This window comes from Euprymna scolopes, chromosome 4, assembly GCF_053919585.1.
Source record: "Euprymna scolopes isolate OS-2025 chromosome 4, ASM5391958v1, whole genome shotgun sequence".
Classification (NCBI taxonomy): Eukaryota; Metazoa; Mollusca; class Cephalopoda; order Sepiida; family Sepiolidae; genus Euprymna; species Euprymna scolopes.
In genome coordinates this window covers 99,470,204-99,493,180 of record NC_136485.1, presented here as the reverse complement: position 1 = coordinate 99,493,180, position 22,977 = coordinate 99,470,204, and the positions used below count along the sequence as shown (strand labels likewise).

Sequence of the window (22,977 nt, the reverse complement as noted above, 5' to 3'; positions counted from 1 at the left end):
ATAGATTTTGGGGTGTGTATCGAATATTTGTGACAGATACTTTGAGAGGCTCACATAGTTGAGTTTACTGCTTTGTGTAACTCTGACCTATCAAGGCGATTGCGTTTTCCTCCTGACAGATCCCAATACCAGGCTCCGTGGTGAGTGGAGAGCACAAACAATGAAAATGTCAAATAAAAACTAATGTCTATAAACACAAAAAAAAAAACTAAAAGATCTCTATCTGATTCAAAAAAATGAAATAGAAAGAGTCACAGACTTTCCTAGATTCTGTGTAATAGAATCTTTAGGAGGAAAACAAATGTCTAAACTATCTCCTTTTTTAATAGTAAAAACTTTATCAAAGTATATAAAACCTAAAAATGTAAAGAAAATGAAAAATAAAAATTTACTAATTGAAATAGAAACAAAAATACAAAATAATAAAATTAAAAAAATAAAAACATTCCATGACATAAATGTTAAAGTTACTCTTTATAATAAACTCAATCAGTCCAAAGGAATAGTAAGAAGCAGAGAGTTATCCCTCACCACACCTGAAGAAGTGCTAAATGAAATGAAAAAACAAGGAGTTATAGAATATAAAAGAATTTTTATAAAGAAAGCAAATGAAAGAATTCCAACAAAAAATTAAAATTGGATACAATATACAATATAGATATATATATATAATATACAGATAGAACCTGTGGAAATTTACATCCCAGTCGCTCTAAAATGTTTCAGATGCCAAAAAGTTTGACATCATGGAAATATATGCCAAGGAGTGACCACTTGTGCAAAATGTCGTTCAAAAGAGACAAATCATAGAGAGGAAGAATGTCAAGAAATCAAATGTGCAAACTGCCAAGGAAACCACCCATCCTTCTCTAAATTCTGTGAATGCTGGATGAAAGAAAAAGAAATAATAGCCATAAAACACAAAAAAACATTCCATTCGTAGAAGCAAAAAGGATATTTGAAGAACCAATCCTATGTTAGTGGCAGAGCAAATCTAAATAGTCTACACCAAACAGACAAATACATTAATAGAATTAATAGAAAAGCTAATTCATTTAGACCAAAATGAATGGATGAATTTCAAAAAAAAAACTAAAAGCAACATACCTCCAGAAAACTGAAAAGAAAAAAAAATGAAACCAAAAAACATTAATTTCATCTCAAATCGCTCCTCAAAAAAAAAGACAAATCCATTTGAGAACAAAACTACCAAAATATTTACTTAGGTATTTTGGTAGTTTTGTTCTCCAATGGATTTGTTTTTAACCAATAAAATCTACAAATTATGAACTCAAAACATCACCAAAGAAGATCAAAACAACCTAGCAAAAAAGAGAATCCTCAACAGAAAACAAAACAAACACTTCTGAAGAGATTGAAATAGATAATCAAACAAATAGCCGAAACATCACAAACTGAAAAATACTACCAACCCAACTCACCAACTAGAAATACAAATAACAAATCTGAAGAAATAGAGGTTGTAGAAACAAACAGAAACAGAAATGCATCAACAGAATATAATGTAAGTCATCAAACTTCACTAAAACAAACTAAAGATATCACATAAAAAATGAGGAGTGTAAAAATACACACTAACCTCTCTGGATAAAAAAGAATAACAGAAACAGTAAAGCAAAAAAAAACACTAACCTCTTGAATAAAGAAAAAAAATAGCAAACTAAAGGAAAAATCCTCATGGCAAACCATAAGATAATCCAATGGAATTATTAAGGCCGAAAAAAAAAAAATCAATAAGAAAAACCTTTAATGTTATGATTTCATGTATGAATCATGACAAAAAAACTTCAGGTTGAACATCTATATTAGTTAAAAAGAACAAAAAAAACATCCTCCAAAGAAAAATCAGCATTAACACAAACCTACAAGCAGTAGCAATATCAGCAACACTTCAGCACTTTGGCTCACTTTATATCCCACTCCAGGATTAAATAAAAGAAGAAATAAACAAACTAATTGAAAAACTTCCTAAGCCACTAATTCTAACAGGAGACTTCAACAGCCACAATATATTATGGAGAGGAAAAAAAAAACACACAAATTATGGAAAAAAAATCATAAACAACAACAATCTGTTTCCTCAATTCAAAATTCCAAACCCACCTGAACCCAACCTTTGAATCGTACTCAGCTATTGACCTGACATTATGTGACCCTCCCCCCCAACACACACGCTCTCCTTGACTTCACTTGGAGAGTTTATGAATATACAATTGGAAGTGATCATTTCCCCATTATAATTGAGGGTATAAAACCTCTTGAAGAAGGGATTAAAAGATAGAAAATTAAAAAATGTATGCTCTAAACACCTAACCCTAAATGAAAATATTCAAATAGCTGAAGATTTCTCTAACAAACTAATTACAATAGCGGAAAAATGCATCCCTTTAAGCAATGACAATGCAAGAAGCAATGAAGAAATTTTCAAACAGTACCTACAAAACAAAAACTAATCAACTTCAAATATCATAAAGCGTTAACTCAAAAGCTATCAATGAATCCAAAAGAAACTCTTGGCAAAATTATATCAGTGAATTAAACTACTCTTCAAATGAGAAATCATTATGGAACATGTTAAAAAGTATGTCTGGAAAAAAGAAACACATCTCATAAAACATCTATTAGTAAATAATACATTAATAACAGAATAAAAACATATAGCAGACACAAAGCAATTTACTGAAAACTCAAATTAAATCAATCCAAAATGTCAAAAAATTAAACAAAAGTCAGAAAAAATGAACTACTCCGAAGCATACAACAAACCAATCACTCTTATAAAGCTAACCAACTCAATAAAAAAATCTTATAACTCCTCAGTATGGCCTGATAAGCTCCACAATGAATTTCTAAAGTAATAACCAGAAGAATCAATTGAATGTCTTCTAAGCATCCTAAATAGTTGATGCACAAATAACCTATTCTGAAAACATGAAAAAAAATGACAATTATCCCAACACCTAAAACAGATAAAGAGGCATCTAACCCACAAAACTATAGACTCATTGCTTTAACAAGTTGCCTACATAAAACAATGGAGCATATAATCAACAATAGACTAATATGGTTACTTGAAACAAATAATCAAATCACAAATATTCAAGCAGGATATTGGAAAAACCAGAACAATAGACCGAATAACTCGATTAGTTTCTTTCATAAAAAAATAACATATAACAGCAATATTTTTCAACATAAAAAAGCTTATGATATGGTACTTGAAAATATGATACTTTAAGAGATCTCTAAGAATTAGGCATATGTGGAAGACTTGCATTATTTATCAAAAATTTCTTATGTATTAGAAGCTTCAAAGTTTGAATGGGAACAACTTTATCAGATAAACAAAATTTAAAAGAAGGTATTCCACAAGGAAGTATCCTGTCTACAACACTATTTTTAATAAAAATAAATAATATAATAAAAATAAATTAATGCTTGCAATTAATAAAAATAAATAATATAATAAAAATAAATTAATGCTTGCAATTAATAAAAATAAATAATATAAAAAAAATAAATTAATGCTTGCAATTAATAAAAATAAATAATATAATAAAAAAATTAATGCCTACAATTAATAAAAATAAATAATATAATAAAAAAATTAATGCCTACAATTAATAAAAATAAATAATATAATAAAAAAATTAATGCCTACAATTAATAAAAATAAATAATATAATAAAAAAATTAATGCCTACAATTAATAAAAATAAATAATATAATAAAAAAATTAATGCCTACAATTAATAAAAATAAATAATATAATAAAAAAAATTAATGCCTACAATTAATAAAAATAAATAATATAATAAAAAAAATTAATGCCTACAATTAATAAAAATAAATAATATAATAAAAAAAATTAATGCCTACAATTAATAAAAATACATAATATAATAAAAAAATTAATGCCTACAATTAATAAAAATAAATAATATAATAAAAAATTAATGCCTACAATTAATAAAAATAAATAATATAATAAAAAAATTAATGCCTACAATTAATAAAAATAAATAATATAATAAAAAATTAATGCCTACAATTAATAAAAATAAATAATATAATAAAAATAAATTAACGCTTGCAATTAATAAAAATAAATAATATAATAAAAAAAATTAAAGCCTACAATTAATAAAAATAAATAATATAATAAAAAAATTAATGCCTACAATTAATAAAAATAAATAATATAAAAAAATTAATGCCTACAATTAATAAAAATAAATAATATAATAAAAATAAATTAACGCTTGCAATTAATAAAAATAAATAATATAAAAAAATTAATGCCTATAATTAATAAAAATAAATAATATAATAAAAAATTAATGCCTATAATTAATAAAAAATAAATAATATAATAAAAAATTAATGCCTACAATTAATAAAAATAAATAATATAATAAAAAAATTAAAGCCTACAATTAATAAAAATAAATAATATAATAAAAATAAATTAACGCTTGCAATTAATAAAAATAAATATTATAATAAAAAAATTAATGCCTACAATTAATAAAAATAAATAATATAATAAGAAAATTAACATCAGCTACAGATCCCCTCATATCCAAACAATAGAAAGAACCTTACAATTAAATTTAAATAGAATAAATAACTGGGCTATAAACAATGGGTTTAATTTCTCCAAAACCAAAACTCAGTGCATTCATTTGTGATCTTTAAGGAAAATGAATAATGATCCAGCCCTCAAACCAGAAGGAAACATACCGGTGGTTAACCAATACAAATTTCTTGAAGTTATATTCAATAAGAAATTAAATTTCATACACCACATAAATTATCTTAAAAGCAACAAACCCCTCCAACTCCTTCAAGTAGTCGCTCACACAAAGTGGGGAGCTGGTCAACAAACCCTTCATAATACTTTATCAGATCTCAATTAGACTATGTCAGCTTTATCTATGGATCAGCCAGAAAGTCGTATTGAAAAAAAAAAATTCGATTCACTATGAAAGCTTAAGACAAATTTTAGGAGCTTTCAGGACATCTCCAATTGATAGCTTGTTCGTAGAATCAAATGAAACTCCACCACAATTATGAAGAGAAAAACTAGCACTACAATACTACATAAAAATCAAATCCACCCCATCTAACGCATTTTATGAAAACATTTTCAACCCAAAATATAAAGAGCTATTTGAAAGTAAATAAAAAAACAATAATACAATTTGGACTAAGAATGGAATCTACACTTAAAGGAATTGAAATCCCCATTTCAAACATACACAACCATATAATTCTAAATGTCCTGCCATGGTTAATTAAAAATCAAATATAAATCTTAGTTTAAAACAATTTATCAAAACAGAAACCCACCCAAGCACCTATCAAAATGAAATCTACAATATCCTCTTACAATATCCCAAATACCATCTCATATATACAGATGGATGCAAGGACAATGAAAACACAACTTGCGCAGCAGTATCTAACATAAAACCTTGAAAAAAGGCTCTAACAACAGAAATCTCGATCTTTACAGCATAAAACTAGCACTTGATATTATCTCAAACAGCATCATCATCATGACGGGCTCCTTGCCTGGACCAATGTTTCCTGTCTTCCATCAGTTGCCTCAGATCTTCAGGTTCACAGTTGGCATCGTTTGCTATTTGTTGGATGTACGTGGATCTAGGTCGTCCTCTGCTTGCATGTCCGTGTCGTGGAGTCCATAGCAATACATCACTCATCAATTCATGCTTGCTCCTCAGACAATGACCGGCAAATCGTAGGCGTCTTTCTCTGATGGTATTAGATATGGCAGGTAGATTGCCATAAAGTTGCTGCTTCGTGGGATGATTTTGCCAAGATATATTTAATATTGTTCTTAGCAATTTTGTCACAAGATCTGATTTTTTGGGGTTTTTTTTTCAAATCAACTCAGCACAAAAATATAATCGATTTTGTCACAAGATCTGATTTTTTTTTTCAAATCAACTCAGCAACTAAAGAAATAAATAAAAATACAAAACTCACCAAGATCTCCCCCCCCCCGACCACAGCCACCCAACATACCCTTTAAATATCGGCATAAAAGCAGACTGACCGGCTGGCATTCCTCTTCTTTAAGCTATCGACTCCAAGCTAAGTCGAACTCTAGTGTCCCAAAAGCTAAGAAACTTTTCTGTTCATAACTTTTGCAGCCTACTAATCTAAAAACACTAAGATTGTTTACTTTTTTATTTTTTCTCTTTTTCCTTATCTTAGGTTTGACTTTAATCCTGAATATTTGTCTTGTTTTCTTATCTTTCTCCTAAATCGTTTTTCTTGTGCTACCAGATCAGGCTGCCCTGTGGCTTCCTGAGACGAAATGGACCTACATTGACATTTTTTTGTTTTCTGATCTTTTTTGTAAAACTTAATTATGTTCTGCAAAACCAAAAACAAAAACAACAGTCTATCTCCCTCCCCCTTTTTATTTTATTTTTTCCTACCTTACTCCCGGTCCTGGATATGACCTTAAACTACATCCGATGGTGAGGTCCGGCTTACGGGCTTTGGGGAGTGTGGAGCCACCTCTTAATTGCCATTGCTCCCAGGTCCACCCTGACCCGGAGTGGTAGTACCTGTTAGGGTCCCAACTATGGGTTAAATAGAAACAGATTTTAAAAAGGAAAAGAAACAACAAAAAAAAGGAAAAGAAAACAAATATATTCTATTAAATTTTTTTTTTTTTTTTTGCCCTGTCGGTAGGGCATGAGAAGAAACTGACTGCCTCCCTGCAGAGGGTAAAAATTCCTCAATGGGGCAACCAGTTAGCCGTGGGTTGCTACCCGTAATGTCTTAGGACGTGATCCTGGTGATTAAGCGAACCTAGACCAGGATACATAGAAGTTTAGGCACCGCAACACATTACTTTGACCCTTACTTTGACTAGACGGGCGGTCAGAGAGGTCCGATCCGACCAATCGGCCAGTCACACCAAGCCCCACCATATATTGCCCATTCCAAAAACTCACTACTAACACAACACATCCCCCCTCTCCCACAAATAACCCTACTCCCTAATATATGATGGAAAGCGGTGGCTGAGGGTCAATCGATTAGGTGTGAATATCGATGACGAGGCTGTAAACCCCTCAGGATTGCTACAGATCCCATAGCAATATCAAGAGAGAACAGATAATCATTATGATACCACCAAAGTCGGTTATATCATCATTGTATCCCTGTGGAGGCTGGGCGAATGGGTTTTCCCCCAGGCTCTTCCCAAATAGGACTCCGAGGTGGGTGGGGAACAAAGATGACGAAAAAAGAAAACAAAATATATGGCTTATTCCTCCCAAAAACCACCCAACCACCCAAAGAGAACCCACTCTGATGTCTCTGACATCAGTAGCTCTGAGGAAGAGACGATAAAACCAAGGAACTCAACATTCGTAGTAATAGAATCAATAGAGGAAACTCCTTTGAGCAAACTATCACCTTTTAAAATTGAAAGAAATCTTAAAACTTTAAAACCAAAGTCTATTAAAAAACAATTTAATGGCAGCCTACTAATAGAAACCCATAACGAAGAACAAACTAAAGAAATATTGAAACTAAAATTATTTGAAAACATCAAAGTCAAATGCTACAGACATCCAACCCTAAATACCTGCAAAGGAGTTGTGAAAAGCCACAAACTTGCACTTTGTCCCTTGGAGGAAATCAAGACAAACTTACAGAAACAGAATGTGTTAGATGTTCGTAGAGTCCAAATAAAAAAAACAGTGAGAAAATCGATACCAACACATATATACTAACTTTTGATTCCCTCACCATACCCAAAGAAGTGAAAGTTGGATATATGAAAATAAATGTAAAAATTTATATTCCAAACCCCCTCCAATGCTTCAAGTGCCAGAAGTTTGGACACCATCAAAATCGGTGCACACGATTACCAGTGTGTGGAAGATGTGGAGAAAGCGGCCCACACATTGACTGCAGAAAAGATTTCAAGTGTGCCAACTGCCTTGGAAATCATGGCGCTGGCTCTAGATATTGTGAAATATGGAAAAGAGATCAAACTAAAACATATAAAGAATATATCGTACCCAGTGACCAGGAATCATTGAAACTAAATCATATGCAGATGCAACTAAAAAAACTACTCCAATCAACAATCAAAATGGTCATATACATGTAACGGATACAACTGACAAGAAAATTGATGTCTTAAGCAAACTAAGAAAGGAAATGAAAGAACTATTAGAAGAAATGAGGAAAATGAATAGTGCAATGTCTGCAACCAATCGAAGGATAATATTAAGTAAAGACACTACTGAACCACAAAAAGAAACAAAACCACAAACCATTTCTACAAAAACAACCGAACAACCATCAAACACATCACAAGCCAGAAAAGAATAAAAAATCCCCCCAGAAAAAAAAACAAAAACAGGAAAAGAAAGATCCCGATCTATATCCCAAATAGGGACTCCGACAGAAAATAGATTTGAGGGATTGGAGACGATGGAAGTTGAACACAATTCCAAATGATGAACAAAATATTACAATGGAATATCAGAGGGATAAAAGCAAACCAAAATGAACTCGCATTATTAATAACAAATATGAGTCCAGCACTTGTCTGTCTGCAGGAGACCTTTCTGAAAGAAAATAATACCATCAACATAAAACACTACACATCTTACAACTACATGAATAAAGATACGGACAGAGTTTCTGGAGGCACATCAATACTCGTGAAGAATGAAGTCCCTCAAAGACAAATATAAACACAAACTTGCAAGCAATTGCAGTTTCAGTGATTCTACATAGAACTATAACACTTTGCTCAATCTACATCCCTCCAAAAGATACAATCAACGAAACTGAGATAACTCAATTAATAAAACAACTCCCTAAACCCTTTTTTCTACTAAGAGATCTCAACAGTCACAATGTAATATGGGGAAGTAAAGAAACAAATAAAAAAGGAAAAGAAATAGAAAACATAATAAATAAAAATAATCTATGCCTCCTTAATAATCAAAACTACACCTATATGTACCCTGCAACAGGTACTTTCACCGCCATTGACCTTACCTTATGTGATCCTTCCATATATATATATATGGACTATGATTGGAAAGTACACAATGACACCTGTGGGAGTGATCATTTCCCAATCATCCTGGAAAGTCTAAGTACTAGTACTGAACAAAAAACACCCAAATGGAACCTACATAAAGCGGATTGGGAAGACTTCCAGGAACAGTGCAAAAACCAATTAATTATTGAAAAGAAAGATGAAGATGACCATTTGAACTACTTCATTAAAACACTCACAAACATAGCAAATAGTACCATACCGAAAACAACCAAAACCAACAATCACAACAAACCTTGGTTCACAAAAGAATGCAGAAAAGCCATCAGAGCTCGACAAGCTGCCTTGAGAAAATTCGAAAAGTACCCAACAAGCGAAAATCTGGATTTCTTCAAAAACAACAGAGCAAAAGCCAGACGAATCATAAAGGAATCCAAAAGAACAACATGGAGAAATTATATATCCAAAATTAATGTGAATACCAAGGCAAAAACAGTTTGGAACATGATGAGGAAAATAGAAGGAAAGTGTAGTAGTACACCAATATTCCACATCTCTAAAGACAACAAAATATACACCGATCAAAAAGACATTTCCAATAACCTGGCAGATAATTTATCAAAAATTTCATCATGTGACAGACAAACAGAAAAATTCAAAAAGATTAGAGAAAAGGAAGAGAAGAAGAAAATTCTATTTAAATCACAAAATACCGAAAAATACAACCAACCTCTTACCTTGCCTGAATTAAAAGAATCGCTAACCAAATCCCATGACACAGCTACAGGGCCTGATGAAATTTCATATGAAATCCTCCAAAAACTTCCAGAAACCTCAATGAAATACCTACTTGAAATTTTCAATATTATATGGTCCAGTGGAAACGTACCTGAGACCTGGAAAGAGGCCACAATAATACCAATCCCCAAATCTGAAAACTCAAAGATCCAATCCCAATCAAGTAACGTCTCAGATCCATTGAATTTCAGGCCAATAGCTCTAACAAGCTGCATTTGTAAAACCATGGAAAGGATTATAAACAAAAGACTAATCTGGTTCCTGGAAACAGAGAATCTTATTACAGAATTTCAAACAGGATTCAGTTAAAACCGAAGTTCAATAGACCACATAGTCAGACTTGAAACCTTCATCAGAGAAGCCTTTGTAAGGAAGGAACATTTAACAGCAGTGTTTTTTGACATGGAAAAAGCCTACGATACTGTGTGGAAGTACGGTGTTACAAGGGATCTGAAGGCGCTTGGACTAAAAGGCAGAATGCCAATTTTTATTGAAAATTTTTTAAAAAATAGACAGTTCAGAATAAAGGTTGGCACAGCTCTCTCGGACTTGAAGGAACAAGAGAATGGAGTACCTCAAGGGAGTATACTGTCAGTGACCCTGTTCAGTATCCGAATTAACAACATTGTAAAAAACCTTAACCCTGGGGTAGATTGCTCCCTATATGTGGATGACTTCCTAATATGCTGTAGATCTAGATATATATCTATAATAGAAAAGAAGCTTCAATTGTGCTTAAACAAAGTAATGAGATGGACGGAAGAGAATGGATTTAGATTCTCCAAAAGAAAAACGAAATGCATGCATTTCTGCAAACTAAAGAACATGCATAATGATTCTGTCCTAACCATGGAAGGAATGCCCATACCAGTTACTGACCAGTACAAATTCTTAGGGATTTTATTTGACAAAAAGTTAACATTCATCCCACACATAAACTATCTGAAAAAAAAATGTAACAAAGCTGTAAATCTTTTGAGAGTGATAGCACATGCCGATTGGGGTGCAGACAGGGAAACACTCCTTAAACTTTACAGAGCACTAGTCCGCTCAAAGCTAGACTACGGTTGTTTCATATATGGATCAACCCGAACATCATATATAAAAAGCCTAGACCCTATTCACCATACTGGCCTAAGATTGGCCCTAGGAGCATACAGAACCTCCCCCGTGAACAGTCTATACACGGAAGCACATGAACCCCCACTAGATCTAAGGCGAGAAAAGTTAGCCCTTCAATATTTACTCAAACTGAGGTCTTGCCCAAACAACCCTGCATACCAATGTACCTTCTATCTTAAATATGAAGAACTCTTCAACATGAGAGGAAAAACTATCAAAACTTTTGGGCTCTGAATGAAGGAAAGCATTGAAGAATCGAAAATTCCAATCTCCAGAATCTACAACTTCATACTACCTAAAACACCCCCATGGACCATGAAACAAGTAGAAATAAAACTGAACCTAAACAAAAAGTCCAAATCTACCACAAACCCTATTGAATACCACGACGAACTTCAACATTTAAAATTACGATATTCAGACTACACCTTTATCTACACAGACCGGTCTAAAAGCAACAATCACACTGGATGTGCAGCAACGTACCATAAAACCACAATGAAGAGAAATCTTCAAAATGAAGCCTCTATATTCACTGCAGAGACTATAGCTATCGATCTAGCACTCAACATAATTTCAGAGGAAACCACCAAAAACTTCATCATTCTCACAGATTCTCTATCAGTCCTATTATCTATACAAAATCAAAAACAAGAAAATCCACTAACAACAAAATTAATAGAAAAAATTAATATCCTTTCAACCACTAAAAACATTATTCTTGTCTGGATCCCCAGCCATGTGGGGATCAAAGGCAATGACAGGGCAGATACAGCTGCAAAAAAATCTTCTCACCTTCCAACTGACAATTTTAAGATTCTACATACTGATCTTAGACCCCAGATAAAAGCATACATACAGGAAAAATGGCAACTGCGGTGGAGTCAGCAAGAGGGCAGCAAATTATACTCAATCAAACCTAAACTTAAGGAACGATGTCCGGTCATCAAGAGATCATGCCGAGAAGATGTGATACTGACTCGGCTGCGCATAGGACACACCAACTTTACTCATTCTTATATACTAAATGGAGAATCGGCGCCAGAGTGCATCCCATGCCAGGAGACACTCACAGTAAAACATATCCTAGTTGGGTGTGATGACCTCGCCCCAACTAGAAAACTATATTATACAGAAAGCAATATGGAGGACCTTTTTGAAAAGGTCAACTCAACAATTATTCTAGCATACCTAAGGAAAGTAAATTTATATGATAAAATTTAAGGAAATTTAAAGTCACCCAAATATACACATCCATGTGTAAGTACAACATTTAATTTCTTAGTTCGATTTCATAAAAAAAGGGAGGAAAGGCTGAAAAAGCCCCCCCCCCCCCAATAAAAAATAGTTTTAAAAAAAAAGGACTCCGGCATTAAATGACCACATAGGTTGGTATGCCGTAAAACTAATCAATCAATCAATCAACCTAAATCGTTTTTGTCAAAAATACTATTATTAACCAATACTTTTTCTTATATTTAAAATGAGAAAAATAAAAAAGTCTCTCATGAAATTGAACATTTCCCAAATTATATTTGCATATTATCTGAACTCAAAAACATGCGGCTTTTTTTTTATTATGCATTACTTCTAGCTAAAGTTAATGCATAACCCTAAAGGTATTACTTCTTAACCAGCTTTTTAAACGAGTTAAAAATATCCAGACTTTTTCAATTTGATAAAAGTTCCATTATAGCATATTTATTATGGGGTGGAGCTGGAACGGTTTAACATCCCAGCTCGACCTAGATAAAGGCAAAAAGTATCCATGCACTAACATGGGAAGGGAGACTATCTTCAAGTACTATCCTAACCCGAGAATGGGGCAATGGACTTATACTAAGTAGATATTAATAAGTCCTTCTCACCTTTTTTTTATTTTATTTTATTTTCTCAATGGAGAGTAGATAATGCATGTGGATGTGTTATCGGCAGCTCCCGTAACTCTCGCTTCTCCTTTTTTGTCCTTCAGTCCTCATTTCCGATGAATGATTTTTCTGACAAAGGGTGAAGAAAAAGCTGCTTTCCAGGTCGGTAGTACTTTGTAAAGAGTAGCCTGGGATGTCGGAAAATTTCTGTTTCTATGTCTATCCTTGTGGTCATGTCACTAGTAAGGGTGCTGGAGGTAAACATTTCATCTGGGCTAACATTACTCGCCTGATAATCAGGGACCCGAACCTTGGATTAACCACTAAGGAGGCTGTCCTATTAGCAGGTGCAAAGTACTAGCGCTGCTGTATTGCCATTTGGTGAATGGATTCTGGACCATACAGTAGTTTCTAGTAGGGCCTCTCAATGCTATACTAGTGGGTAATTGTTACGGCTTTACCTTATGTGCTACAAAAAAAAAAAAAAAAAAATTTCTTGTCTTTTTCTCTCTTATTTTCCCTCTCTGTCCTGCTCCAACCAAGTCTACCGACCTGCTCGACAAACCCCAAAACCTCAACAATCATGAAAAATCTCCAAAAAAGAAACACGAATAAACCTAGAACCCCATCCACCAACGTAGACCCCTACTACCAGGTCTCCTTCTCCAACATCAGGGGTCTACGTTCCAACCTTCCAGAGGTTGAAACACAATTACAGGAGACGAAATCGGACATATTCTTTCTAAGTGAAACTGGCATAGGGCCAACCACTTCTCTAAACGAATTCATAATTAAAGGATGCTCTAGCTTAACATCTAAATCTAACCCTCAAGATCGCCATGGGCATGGAATATGTGCCTACATCAAAGATGGCTTTCCATGTGGTAGGGATATCTCTAGAGAAGACCCTAATTTACCTTATATGTGCTTCCGGGTTGTACTAACTTACACCACTGCATTTATATTTACCCTCTATCGCCCCCACAACAGTGGAATTACTATCTTTAAGAGCATATCTGATAAAATTGACCACATCCTGTCTGCTCATCCTTCGGCTAACATTCACATTTGTGGTGACTTCAATGTCCATAATGTGGAATGGCTGACCCACTCAAATAAAACCGATGACGAGGGGAGGTTTTGTCATGATTTTGCCATTGCCTCTGACCTCACTCAGATTGTTCACGAACCCACCCATGTGCCCGATACACCCGATCAATATGCAAGCCTTCTAGACCTTTTTCTCACAACTTCCCCTGAGCTGTGTTCATGTTCCGTTCTATCTCCTTTGGGATCCTCTGACCACTCTGTTGTAGCAGTTAAGATAAAAATGAAATGTAATAAGTCTTCAGACATACCTCTTCGCTGTACTGTATATTGATACTCTATGGCGGACTGGGATAGCTTCCGTACATTCATATCTGATCTACCTCTGCATTCCATGTTTAAAAAGGATGTGTCCTGTATAGTATCAGACCTGACTGAATGGTTAATTGTAGGCATAGACCGATTCATACCATCCAAAAAATTCCAACAAAAATCTAACAGCCAGCCATGGTTCTCCCCTGAATGTGCTGCTACCATCGCTAACAGAAATCACTTTTTCCATAGCTACCAACATAATAGATGTACTGAGACTAAAGCTGCCTTCAGGACTGCCAGCAATCACTGTAAAAGAGTAATAAAAAAATGCAAGAGAGCTATATACTCAATCTGTTAAATCCAAAGTAGCTGCGGCTTGGTTCCCACCAGTTCTGGCAAATAGCGAACAGGATCTTGAACAGAAGCGTGTGTTCTATCCCAACGGATATCAATGGACCTGAGGTCATCTCATCAGCATCAGACAAGGCCAGACTATTTGCGAAGAACTTTGCAGCTAATTCTACCCTATGTGACAATGGCCGTTAACTCCCTGTATTTCCTCCTATAACAGACAACACGCTATGCAACATGCAAATATCTGTGCGTGAGGTCACCAAGCTAATCAAGAACCTTGATTCCAGTAAAGCAACTGGCCCTGACAGCATTCCAGTTATAGTGCTAAAAAAGCTCCAACCAGAACTTGCCCCCATTCTTACAAAACTGTTTAAGCGTTGCCTTAAGGAGAAGTGCTTTCCAACACTCTGGAAAACCTCATCAGTATGCCCTGTATTTAAGAATTCAGGTGATAAGTCATCTCCCTCTCAGTACAGACCAATAAGTCTCCTGTGTGTCATGAGTAAGTTGTTGGAATCCATATTAAATAAAGAAGTAGTCAATCACCTCAACAGAAACAACCTTCTTAGTGACATGCAATATGGTTTCCGCTCTGCAGCAGATGTGCTAACAGTTATATCACATAGGATTAGTAAATCTCTTGACAAAGGTTTGCTTTCCAGGGCAATTGCTCTTGACATATCAAAGGCCTTCGATAAGGTATGGCATAAGGGCCTACTTCACAAGATTTCCAGCTAGGGTATTACTGGAAATTGAGGAAACATTTAATCATTTCTCTCTGATAGGTTCCTAAGAGTAGTGGTTGATGGGCAGAAATCAGAGGCCCACAGTATTAATGCTGGAGTCCTCCAGGGGGTCCATCCTGGGCCCAACTCTCTTCCTGATCTACATCAATGATCTCCTAAAACACATACTTAAATCATTCGTTGACATCTATGCTGATGACTCGATCATCTATAGCAACACATCAAAGGCCGTAAATGACAAAGTTTTCTCTAATTCTCTCTCCTCTGATCTTGAGCGCGTGGTACAATGGGGGAAGGGATGGCTGGTCACTTTTAATGCATCCAAAACCAAGCTTCTATCTTTACATCATCAACACTCTGATCCCCATCTGGCATCAATTGAAATGGATGGCCCTCGTCTTGGGGAGGCTCCATGTTTTGACCTTTACTCCTGAACACGTACATCAAATCTGTTGCCAGGGACGCTGGGAAAATGGTGGGACCGCTCCAGAAGATGTCTCACTACTGATGCAATTCTCTATCTATATAAAAGCCATGTACGTCCAAGGATGGAGTACTGCTGCCATATCTTGGCAGGAGCTGCTAAAAACAGCCTATCCTGCCTTGACAGAGTACAAAATAGACTTTGTGGTGTGGTGGGGGATGCCTTTTTCTCTTCCCTGCAACCTCTCTCCCACAGAAGAAACGTTGCGAGCCTGTCATTGTTTTATCGTTATTTCCATGGCAAGTGCTCGTCTGGGCTCCAATCTCTCATCCCCCCTCGCCACTACTGTCAATAATTTTCCCCACTCTTTGTCTGTGCCTAAATCCAAACGTAGACTCCATGAGCAGAGCTTCTTCCTCAGAAGTGCACGATTGTGGAACTCTCTTCCGTTCGCCTGTTTCCCACCTGACTACAACTTGGATGTCTTAAAATCCAACATAAACAAATTCCTGACAAACCGCCCCCTTAAGTAAGACACTCTATCAAATCTCCAATACTAATGATTACTACAATATTATCTCATTGATTACTGTACACGCAATAACCCTTATCCCTGAGTGGCCTCCGGGCCTTGATAAGTGGTGACCCCCATGTAAAAAAAAAAGCATACGGGTGTATGTGCTGTCTAGTTTTCTTTCCAATCTTTTGGTGAGTGTCCAGGTTGTAGCACCGTAAACAAGGACAGACTCTACCACTGCCCTGAAGAACTGCCTTTTCAGTTTGTCAGCCAGTCTCGAAGTCCATACTGAATGTAGCCCATCCAATGCGGTCCATGCTTTTGAGATGCGAATTCCGATATCTCTCTCTGTGGAAACTATATTGCTGCCCAGATACGTAAACTTCTTTCAGTGTTGATCCATCCAAAGCCCTGAAATTGAAAGTCATAAACTTTGTCTTATCCGCATTTATGTGGAGACCAATGTCATTTGCAGATTTTTCTAGCTTACGTAACAGTGTTTGCGCATCAGCAGTGTTGTTCGCAAACAAAGCAATATCGTCTGCGTAATCTGCATCAGTTATGTGTGCTGATTGATGACGTCTGTTTCTGGATTCATTTAGGGTGAAGCCTAGCATGTTGTGTATATCAACAGAGGTGCAAAGTACAAAGTCAAGACAGACAATGAAAAAAGGGGCCAGAGTATCTCCTTGTAGAACCCCAGTGCGGATATCGACAAATTCAGTGTCCCCATCTGGGGACCTGACCATTGCTCGAGTGTGCTCATATAGCATCATGATAGCATTAATGACTTCATTTGGAATGCCATATGCTTTTAATATGCTGGCCATTTTTCCTCTATGTACAGAGTCGAATGCTTTGGAGAAATCTACAAAGATCATGACTGCCTCAATGTTTTTTGCTTTGACTCCTTCAATCAGTCTCCTAACAGTAAGTATTTGACTAGTAGTAGAGCAATTCTTTCTAAATCCATTTTGGTTCTTCCTGAGCACTTCTTCGATTTTTGGTTGGTTACGGTTGAGAAGCATGACATTGTAGATTTTTGCTTGGAGTGAGTGTTATTCCTCTGTAGTTGCTTGGTATGCTTAGGTCACCCTTCTTGGGGAAGGGAAGTATGCATCCTTCCCTCCATATATTAATAATTTTTTGATTATATACAGAATTACATGAATTAAGAAATATGTCATTGAAACCACCTGTCTTCCATACTTCAGAAGGTATGTTATCTAAGCCTGCAGTTTTATGATACTTGGTCTTCTTTAGTACATTTAGAAGTTCCTCCATTGTAAAATCACCCTTCTCAATATCGAGTTCCTGTACAACAATCGGGTGAATTGGTTGGTCTGTTACTTCTGGTTTGTTTCCGAGTAGCTTTTCAAAATGTGCTTTCCATTTCGCACACATTTTCCGGAGTGTTTGCCTTTAACTTAGCTTTGGCAGGTCGTTTGCGCTAAGATATCTCATTTACTACTTGCCAAGCCAGATAGGATTGTTTGTTATCTGCTGCATTCTGGATTCGATCTATTTGTTCTTGAACATACTTCTGTTCTTCTGATAAGTACATCATACTAAGCTCTTGAAGCGCCTGCTTCCTTAATTTTGTATTCTGTCGAGTGGGGTATTTATGTTGCTTTTTGTTTATGCTTTTTAACTTTTCTCGTTTTAATATTATTTTATGATTTTCCCACGGTACTTTTCGCTTTACCTTGGGCTTCAGAGGTATATACTTCTTTGCTGCTTCCTGGTGCGATCTAATGAAGTTTTCATAGGTGGTATTAGCAGTTGGTTCCTGCTCTTGTGCTTGTAAAGCATCAAATCTGTTTCGCAGCAATTACCAAAAATTCATCATACTTTCAGATTCACTTTTAAATTCACTACAAAGTAAAATTTTGGAAACTCTCATAAAACTTCTATACAAACTAAATAATATGTCCAACAATAAAGAAATTCTTTTGTGAAAAGGGCAATGAAAGCCAAATCTGCTCTCAAATTAACCCCCCGGAAATCTGAAACCAAAAATGGATTTTTTCAAAATAAATGGCAACAAAAATGAAACAACACCCCAAACAAATTATTTCAAATAAGACCCAAGATAGATAAATATGTCCCTGCCCTCTCAAAATCCAGGAACAAGTTATCTTATCCCGGCATACAAATCTCACACACTCCTTTATACTGAACAAAAAATTACAACCAAAATGTAGCACTTTGCCAAACATGTATCACAGTCATCTTTGTGGAATGTGAAACACTAAAAAACCTCAGAAAATCTTTCTTCAAAATGAATAATATGAAAAATTTATTTGAATATACTAATATAGAAAATATCCGTAAATTCCTAAGAGTTACAAATATATCAGAAGATCTAAATCAAGAAAAATAAAGAATCCCAACAACATAACTGACCTTAAATAACTCATGGAGGTTGATAGGTCAAAATTTTTTTTTAAATATATATATATATATATATATATATATATATATATCTCCTTTAACTAGCAAGAGGGTTAAATGCACCCTTGTGATCACTTGATGGGTTTTATTTTCTTAATCTTGTTTTTACTTGACACTGTTTTGTAACTTTTATAATATGAATTTTGTTTTATAATTTACATAATAAATGACAAATTGGGCATGGGATATGTATAATACTACAGATTACCCTACCTTGTTGAATGTGAGAAAATGATTCACCAAAAAGAAAAAGCAAGTGAAAATAAGACGAGTCAACAGCTGGGAGAGGCTGAGAAAAAAGGTTCAATTAGTCATTTTTACTGATCAGCTGTAAGTGACTGAAACAAAAGACACATAGAATTTCCAGTTAGAAATATAATGAGCAGATCGGAGGAGACTCCAGATTAGCATATACCCAAGGAGAAAAGGCTTGGCAGAGAATTAGATCCCTTTCAGCATCCAGTGAGATAAGCTAATCAACCGAACGACCATGATGCTTCAACACAAATTATCTCCGTTGAGTCATAGCTGATACACTGGAAGTGATTTTCCCTGACAGTATTACACAACAGTATCACACAACCAGAACACAACAGTATCTGAGTTTGTGTTTTGTTTTTCTTGTAAGTCTGTGTCGGTTTTGCTTTTTGTATACTTGTAAATCAGCTCAAGTTACTTTAGCTGTTACCAGTGCAATAGACAATATAGCCAAGATGAATAGAAAACCACGGTGCATGAATGTCAGTTTATCTGAGTCTTTACAGCAGAATTGGGTGATACCTGAGCATATCAAAATAATTTGAATTGAAAAGTTTAAATTAGTTTCACATAAATGTTAGAATATCTGTGGATTTTATGTGAGGTTATGATTCTACATCGCAAAGGTTTAAATCCATAAATATTTGTGGGAGAGAACTTCAAAGGAGGTAGTGATTTTGTTGTTTATTGTGAAAATTGTGAAATGGAGTTTGATTATTTTTCTCTTTTACATTTTCATTATTATTGCTTTGATAGAGTGGATTTGAACAATATAGGTGTTTGCTGATTGCCAAAAAAAATAAGGTGTGCACAAGAAGTTTATTAGCCAAATCTTTATCTATATTGGTCAGGAAAGCCTACTGGAGATAAATACAAAGTATCTTTTTATGCATGAAATGGTAGTATACACTCTTAGAGTTAAGCCTCCTGTACTACCAGTTGGAAAAGCTGTCAAACCTGTACCTCAATCTGTCAGAACAAAACATTGCTCGACTAGTTATTAGAACAGAGTATCTCCACATTATGCAGATAAAGAGAAAAAAGTGAGTGAAGCGGAATTCATTGTCCTAGTTAGGAAACAGCACCGAGCACTGAACGTCTTTAAAATTTCCCTGTGTTGGTATCGTTGTGCCTACCTACTCCTTAAGTAGTTGCGGGTTTTCAAACTGGATATTTTGTTTGAGTCTCCAGCTCTAGGAAGGTTGTCATCCATGACTAAGAAGGCCTTCCACAGTGTGATGGATGATCTGTCAATATCTATTATGCTAAGTAGGATAATTCTGATAAAACAGCCACAATAGAACAACATTATTCGATCTCCTTTCAAATTTTAATGTAATGACTAGGGCTATGACAAGAAAATATTCTTGATTCTTGAGTATATATTTGACACCATTGGACACGGTTAATCAACCAAGAACCATAGCGTTCTTTTCCCCATTGTTAAACCCCTCTGAAAAACCTTGGAAGATGATCTTTCTACTTGTATCTTCATTACATTACAATTATTTCAACTGAATTTTTATTTTCAACCTAATTTTATCTCACGGATAAAATTATTCAACTGGACAGATTCAACATATCTTCTGCAGACCCTCAGACTAGCAAACCTTGAAATTATGGTACTGAAAGTTTACTTATTATTTGTTTATCATTGAGCATTTAAATCCAGACAAACTTGAAGTCCTTTATCTAAACATTTCTGCTATGGTTGCTGACATTATCAAGGGTTGTTCTGAGTTCAAACAGGTCATTGAACAACTAAAATCTGTTTATGACAACCCTCCCAACGCTATCCACACAAGACATTTACTTTCAACACGTCTACAATGGGACGATGAATCGTTAGATCAGTACCTTCAAGCTTTGAGTCATCTTGCCGCTGATGGTTGTTTCAAAGATGTTACTGCTACTACCTACAGAGATGAATCTGTCCATGATGCCTTTATATATGGTTTACGGTCTTCTGTAATACATGCCAGACTTCTTGAAAATGATATGTTGGATATCAAGGCTGCTCAATCTGCTAGGGCATTTTTATGTGGAATCATGCATCTTTCAAACTGGACCTGCTACTGCTGCTACTCCAACTCAAAATGATTCTAACAATGCTGTTACTGCTGCTATGACTAAACACGTACTCCCTCACTCCTCTGATTCTCATTTGGAGTTTGATTCTGTACTGTCTACTGTCATTCTTACTCATGGCAGATGCTACAATTGTGGAAGGAAACGTCACCTTAAGGATGATCGGCACCATTATACTGCTTGCGATAAAATATGCCAAAATTGTGGCAAACTCTTTGTCTGTTATAGTAGCTCGTGCTAACGATGTTGATAATTCTCCTGTTACTAAAATGGTAAAATTAAAAGGTAAACCACTTACTATCCTTATAGACACAGGCATTTCCGATAATTTTATTAGTGCTAATCTCGTTAAAACCTTGAACCTGTTTACTCGGAAACAAGACTCTATAATTTTTATGGCATCATCCACCCTTTCCCTCAAATTATCTGAATATTGCACTGAGAATATTACATTCAACGGTTTTGAGTATAAAGGCATTGACTTCACAATACTCCCTAATTCATGCATGGATATAATCATAATACTCAGAATACCCTTTTTAAAAATGCACCGGAGTATTACTATTTACGATAGTCTAAAAATTAATTGTTACTAAAATTAATTGTTACTAAAATTAATTGTTACTAAAATTAATTGTGCTCCTGTTAAATTATTTAGAAATTTGATCCATAATTACAAAGTTTCACTATTACCATGCTGAGGATGATCAATTCATTGAAAAAGAAACTTAAAATACTTCAGAATGCAGGGCTCTACGGACAAATTTAATTTTAGTTGACCTTTGACAACTAAATATTTTAATTTAATAGCCAAATAGAAAATTTACTAGCCAAACCAATGTAATGCTATTTCACTGTTATGAAATTTTTTTAAAATTTTTTTTTTTTACCAAAAAAACGAAAATTTCAAAAAGAAAAGGAACAGACTTACTATTAAAAGACACAAGCTGGGTTTTAACACAGTTGAATGAAACAATCCATGCTTTACCCCAATTTACACTTTAACCCAGATTGACTTCTAGATCAGTTACAGATAACCATAATATTAGGTGATGTTTATTTAATTTTTGAATTATGAGATAAACAAAATTAAAAGGGGGAAATTCAGAAATTTTATTCAGTTTCAATTTTATCAAATATAACTTGAATAAATAGCTTAAATCTTTTTGTTTTTAAATATTACAGCTCTGTTGATTTACAGAAATAATGTTAGCTCACCAGTCACACTGTACTGCCCCCTCTCCCCAGCAATCCTTCTCCTGCCATTAGCTATTTACTTCTCAATGGATTTCTCTGGGTTGAATTCAGTCAGATCTGGACCTTCTGAAGAAATCAATATTAAATCTGACAGTTTCTGTACAGACAAGCTGCTCCGTATGCCCCTCTTTATTCTTTTCTGTGTAGAAAAGGCTCTCTCACACTCTGCAGAGCTAATAGGAAGAGTCAGCATTATTCTTACAAGATGTAACAAATTGGAGAAGTCAGTCTTGTATGGATCATTGGTTCGTAGAATTTTCCACAGATCAGAATAAGACTTGTCCCTGAAAGTATTAGAAACAGAGAATTTCATTTGTCTCCATTCTGTTTGAACAACTTCCATGTTGCATCCTGCAGTCACAAAAGGTTTTTCAAACCAGTTACAAATCACCTCTATTTCGTGATTTCCAAAATGGAGAAGTTCTCTTTTACCTTCTGGCCATGTATCATGATTAAATACCTTGAAGCTTTTCACCTCAGCTTGAGTATCTCCACTTGTGTTTGCTCCCAACAGATTTTTGAACCTTGACTCCAGGTCTTTCAATATAAGGTCAACTGTAGAGCCAACATGTTTCTTCAGTTTTTCTTTGTCCACGCAAACAGGACTTTCAATCATTTCAACTCCTTGAAATTTAGGA

General features: G+C 34.8%; 2 protein-coding genes across 3 annotated transcripts in view; one reads left to right on the top strand and one right to left on the bottom strand.

Annotated features, from left to right (window-relative positions):
- LOC145269149 (non-lysosomal glucosylceramidase-like) overlaps window positions 1-22,977 on the top strand; it is a 238,349-nt gene that overhangs the window by 140,210 nt on the left and 75,162 nt on the right. The window lies entirely within an intron of this gene.
- The window catches only part of LOC145273175 (zinc finger protein 862-like), a 1,586-nt gene continuing 964 nt past the window's right edge, over window positions 22,356-22,977 (bottom strand). Inside the window, exon 3 of the mRNA XM_080127063.1 lies at window positions 22,356-22,977. This exon is cut by the window's right edge and continues 355 nt beyond it. Within this exon, the coding sequence (XP_079983189.1) occupies window positions 22,356-22,977 (622 nt within the window).